Genomic DNA, 4,653 nt, shown 5'->3' on the forward strand with positions numbered 1-4,653 from the left:
TCAATCCTCGACCAGGACGTCCCCTGTAGGCCACAGGGTTTGGTAGCAGGGGTTCATTTCAGGGTTGTCAGTTCCTTCACATCAAGGCGTGTCTCAAAGCCACCTCAGGCTCTGCGCGATGGTGGCAGACCTGGCAACACTGGCCCGGGTGTAAAGGCCTCCACGTATTCCACTGTGGTACGTGAACGTAGGTATACGTACGCAGATGCTGCACTAACATAAGTGTTCCCGTACTCGAATGTGTACTTGATGTCCGAATGGATGTTGGAACGCTCTCTCGGATCAGCCTCCATTTTGTTTTACGTCCTTTCTCACTCGGGTTAAGGACAGTTAACTAGAACGTCAACTCCAACGTCAACTTGTAGACATGTCATGAGGCAGTGGCAACGTCAAATCCTACAGATGGGTGGAATTGCGAACCGGCTTGCCTAATTGTTCTTTAAAGGGGTGATATTATGCCACAGGTAAAATGCCGATTTTTAAACCGCTTGTAACAGCTAACCACACTGACACCTGGTGGCATAATATCACCCCTTTAAAATCCACCGCCATTGTGAACTTCTCCTTCCCAGTTTCCTGTTTTCCATCTTGCATGTCTCGAACGTCACAGGACCTCTGACGTACTGCCCCCCTGTGACGTCTGTTGGTATCGCACCATCAAGGCAGGCGTACTAAAGGCCCAGGGAGAAGCCTAGTACGCAAAGGACGGAGCAAACTAACGCAGGGTGCGAGCGGCAGCTGGCATCGGTTTTGCGTACATATGTAGCGCAAAGTATTTTTTCCCCGAACGGGTCAAAACGTGAGCCACCCGAACTGTTTATAACAAGCTAGGAATCCCCAGGAAACAATAGATAAATAAATAAAAGACTAAACGACGGCAGCGACAGCGGGTACTCCGTTAGTCTCAGGCTTTAGACCAGGCTGCTGGTGGGGCGGGGGTCCCGTTGGCGCGATGGGCAGTGAATACCCCACTCCTCCTCCTGCTGCTCCTCCCGGAGAAGCGACGAGGAGGAGGAGGTGGAGTGGGGGTCCTCCTGGCTCCCGGATGCGTGGTCGCCGGGGCCAACCAGTGCCACGACCGCCTCCTCTCCCTCCTCCACCGCCGCCGCCGCCACCTCCTCGCTCTCCTCCTCCTCCTCCTCCTCCTCCACACCTTCAACCCCAAGCCCCTCCTCCTCCTCCTCCTCCTCCTCCTCCTCCTCCGTCGTCAGCGTCGCTGTCTCAGACGCTCGGCTGTCAATCACGCCGTGGTGGGACTCCGCCCCCTGCTGGACCTCAGGGATGTCCAGCGTTGCCGTGGCACCACCGCGGTCGGCTTCATCTGCGGCGAGGCCGCTGCCGGCGGCGAGGCACCCCCCCGACGACGCCCGGCCACTTCCTGTTTGGTCACCTGACCGCAGAAGGGGAGGAGTGTGATTGGTCATCAGATAAGATGGGGAGGATGGAAGACAAAGCAATCAAAGATGTGTTTATGGTGAAATCATGGATAGGTAACGCCAAGAATTGATTATTATAGTTCACTATTTTTACTGTTACTTACTAGTAAGATGGCTTTACTTATGCCATGAATTTGGCTTTTCACACTGGTTTGTTGTTTCACCATGGTTACATATATTTGTAGATATATATATAGATACGGATATATATATATATATATATAAATATACAAATAAATGTATGGTAGTGCTCAACGAGAGAAGAGGTTAGAAATAAAATGTGATACAAAACTGTACGTTTTGTATCACAGGAAACAAGCTTAGGAAGGTACTCCCTTCAAAGGCTCCCGCCCTATATCAAAGGTATCTTATCTCAAAAAGCATTATCCTCCAATTTAAACCATTCTTCCACTTGTCAAAGTTGGCCTTCATGTCAAAGTCGACGTAGGTGGACCCAATCAGACCCAACACAGTACTCCACATTTTGCATTCCCCTTCTGAGGCCTTTCTTCACAACTGTGGATCCTGAGCCAATATCTATCATAAGGACGGAAGCAAGAGGCAGCGTAGGGACTAGGGAGCCAGCGTGTAGGCCTTCATCCAAGGTCTACCTTTTGGTGTGTGTGTGTTGTTACTACATTTGCAGCAGTCTACATTTCCAGTTTTGCACGTTTCCCTTCTAACCCCTTATACTCTCGTAGCATGTTGTGGTGACTGCGACTGGATGCCTGGACTCTCCTCACGGTTAACCGGCCAGCACCCCATCACCCATTTAAAATGTTTTGCCTGTATGTATGTATGCATGTATGTCAATTATGCCTGACCATCCCTGGAAGGAGGGATCCCCCCACTCTGCGTTCCTTCTCCAGATTTCCCCCTTGCATTTACACAAGTATTGCTTCACAACTACATCGCGTGAGCAGGCGGAGCGCTGAGCAGAGCCTCACCCGTGAACCGCAGCTACGGCGAAACCCGCGCTAGCGTCCACAGACCGCCACTACTGTCCTTAACGTTATCAACGGCCGCATTGAGGAGACGCGCGCCGCGGTTCCGGGGGCCATTATGTCAATTGAGAAACTTATTTCAATTACTTAACGGACTGAACTGTACTTCCATGGCAACAGGCTAAATATAGACGCAGCCGGCGCGCCCCAGACAAGAGGGCTGCGGGCATGACGGCCGCGGCGCCCGTGCGATGAAAACAGCTTAGTTCTGCCTCTTTGCGGAAATATGCCTGCACTTTGGGGGATTACTGACCCATATTTGTGGATGTGTGCAGTCAAAAAAGGTTAAGGACTGCACAAAGCACGGCGCTGGCCTCCACCTTGGCCCCCTGGAAACACGCGGAGGAGGAGGAGGAGGAGGAGGAGGAGGGAGTAGTCAAAGAGAAGAGAAGGAAGGGAAACACAACAACAGCGCCGACCGCCGCGCCGCATGCACCCGCCATCCATATTTATAACCGCGCGAATACAGAGCGCACACACACACACACGCGCGCGCACAGACACACTCACACACACAGACACACTCACACACACAGACACACAGACACGCACGCACGCACAGACACAGTTCTTTAGAGGGGAACGTGGCAGAAGTTTCTGAATGTCAGCAGGCGGAATTTCGCCTCACATTTCCAAAATGCCATGGCATTTGGGCAGCTTGCAACCAATGACAAAACAGAGCGGAGGCAGAGGCGGGAAAGAAAGGGGGAGGGGGGGGGGAGGGGGGGTCTGGGTCAAATAAAGGGGGGACGGGAGGGGGGGCTGCAGTAGTGAAGATGCCTAATTACAGCCATTATGCCACGGGCCGTCGTAATCGATGGCAGACAAAAACAAAAGTGGGGTGTGTGTGACGCCGACACACACACACACACGCGCGCGACGCCCGTTAACGGTTTAACGCGCACACACTCACCTGGGGGCGGGGCGGGGCGGGCCGAGGCGTCGGTGGGGACGAGGAGGGGGGCGGGCCGCAGGGCCTCGTCCAGGGCGGGGGTCCTCTCCCGGGCCCCTGTGTGATGTCGCCGCCACCACAAAATGGTCAAAGGTCAAAGGTCAGGGGACACGTCGGCGGCGGCGCCGCCCGTCACTGAAGCAGGGAGGGGGGGGGGGGCCTTTTGCCCGGACCAACCGAAGGTCGGGAATGAGCCCTGAATCGTCTGTCGCCAGGTAAGAGAGGAATCGAATAAATAAATGACAGCGTGCACCGGGCGCTCATAAAGAATCCTGCCGCCCCCCCCTCCTCTTCGCCCCCTCCCCCTCCTCTCCCCCCCCCTCCCCCCCCTCCCCCTCCTGTCCCCCCCCTCCCCCTCCTCTCCCCCCCCCTCCCCCTCCATCATCCGTCTTCATTACCGACGCCTTCACGCACGGCACTCCTGGTCGGGCGCCATATGCTAGTCATCGGGGGGGGGGGGGGGGTGAGGGGGGGGCGGGGGGGGGAGAGGGGGGAGGGATTTGGGAGGTGTCGCTCAAACGCAGGCAGTTGCCACGGCAGCGGCGGCCGTGGACTGATCACGTGCCGCAAGGCCTTTCTCCGTCTCTCGCGTCCGATCGCTACCGACCACTCATTGCGTAGAGCAGGTCGCGACCGCGTATGCGTGTGTGTGTGCGTGTGTGCGCGCGTGTGTGTGTGCGTGCACGTGCGCGTGTTTGCGGCGACGGTGAGATGGAAACGGAGGCAAGCGACGGTCGGCGTGGGATGGAGACGGGGATGAGGACGCTGTGGTGTTTTCTTCGAGCTCAACCAGCCAATGAGCAGCTCCGCGGTCAGATTAAAGCGGCGGTGATTCCTCCGTGTTACGTTAGCCCGCACCCCGGGGCACCAAGTATAGGTATAGTGCAGCTTTAAGCAGGCCACGCATGGCTTCGCCCTTCGTGACCGAGGAAAGTATTATACAAAAGGCAATTATAAGGTGCTGCTGGTGGTAACGTATATATAGGCCCACACCGGCTGTGTGTGTGTGTGTGTGTGTGTGTGTGTGTGTGTGTGTGGAGAGGAGGAGTGGGTTTATGTGTCTGCATGTGTGTATGTGTGCAGGGGAGAGGAAAAGTATGTGTGTGAGTGTGTGAGTATGTGTTGTATGTGTTTGTACGTGCATGCGTGTGTGTGTATCTGTGTATCTGTATGTGTGTGTGTGTGTGTGTGTGTGTGTGTGTGTGTGTGTGTGTAAAGGGAAGAGGAAGGGAGTGTGGTCAGTGTACGTGTGTGTGTGTGT

The 4,653-nt window shown here is 55.1% G+C and overlaps 1 protein-coding gene across 1 annotated transcript in view; it reads right to left on the reverse strand.

The window, feature by feature from the left end:
* Window positions 1-4,653, reverse strand: part of ccdc149a (coiled-coil domain containing 149a) — a gene marked incomplete at its 3' end in the record, with an annotated part of 11,997 nt that continues 7,344 nt past the window's right edge. Inside the window, exons 11-13 of the mRNA XM_084487532.1 lie at window positions 3,354-3,449; window positions 1,154-1,390; window positions 1-23 (exon numbers count right to left, since the gene is read on the reverse strand). Of these exons, the coding sequence (XP_084343658.1) occupies window positions 1-23; window positions 1,154-1,390; window positions 3,354-3,449 (356 nt within the window). The remainder of the gene's footprint in view (window positions 24-1,153; window positions 1,391-3,353; window positions 3,450-4,653) is intronic.

The sequence above is a fragment of the Micromesistius poutassou genome, assembly GCF_964030765.1.
Source record: "Micromesistius poutassou genome assembly, chromosome: 23".
Taxonomy (NCBI): domain Eukaryota; kingdom Metazoa; phylum Chordata; class Actinopteri; order Gadiformes; family Gadidae; genus Micromesistius; species Micromesistius poutassou.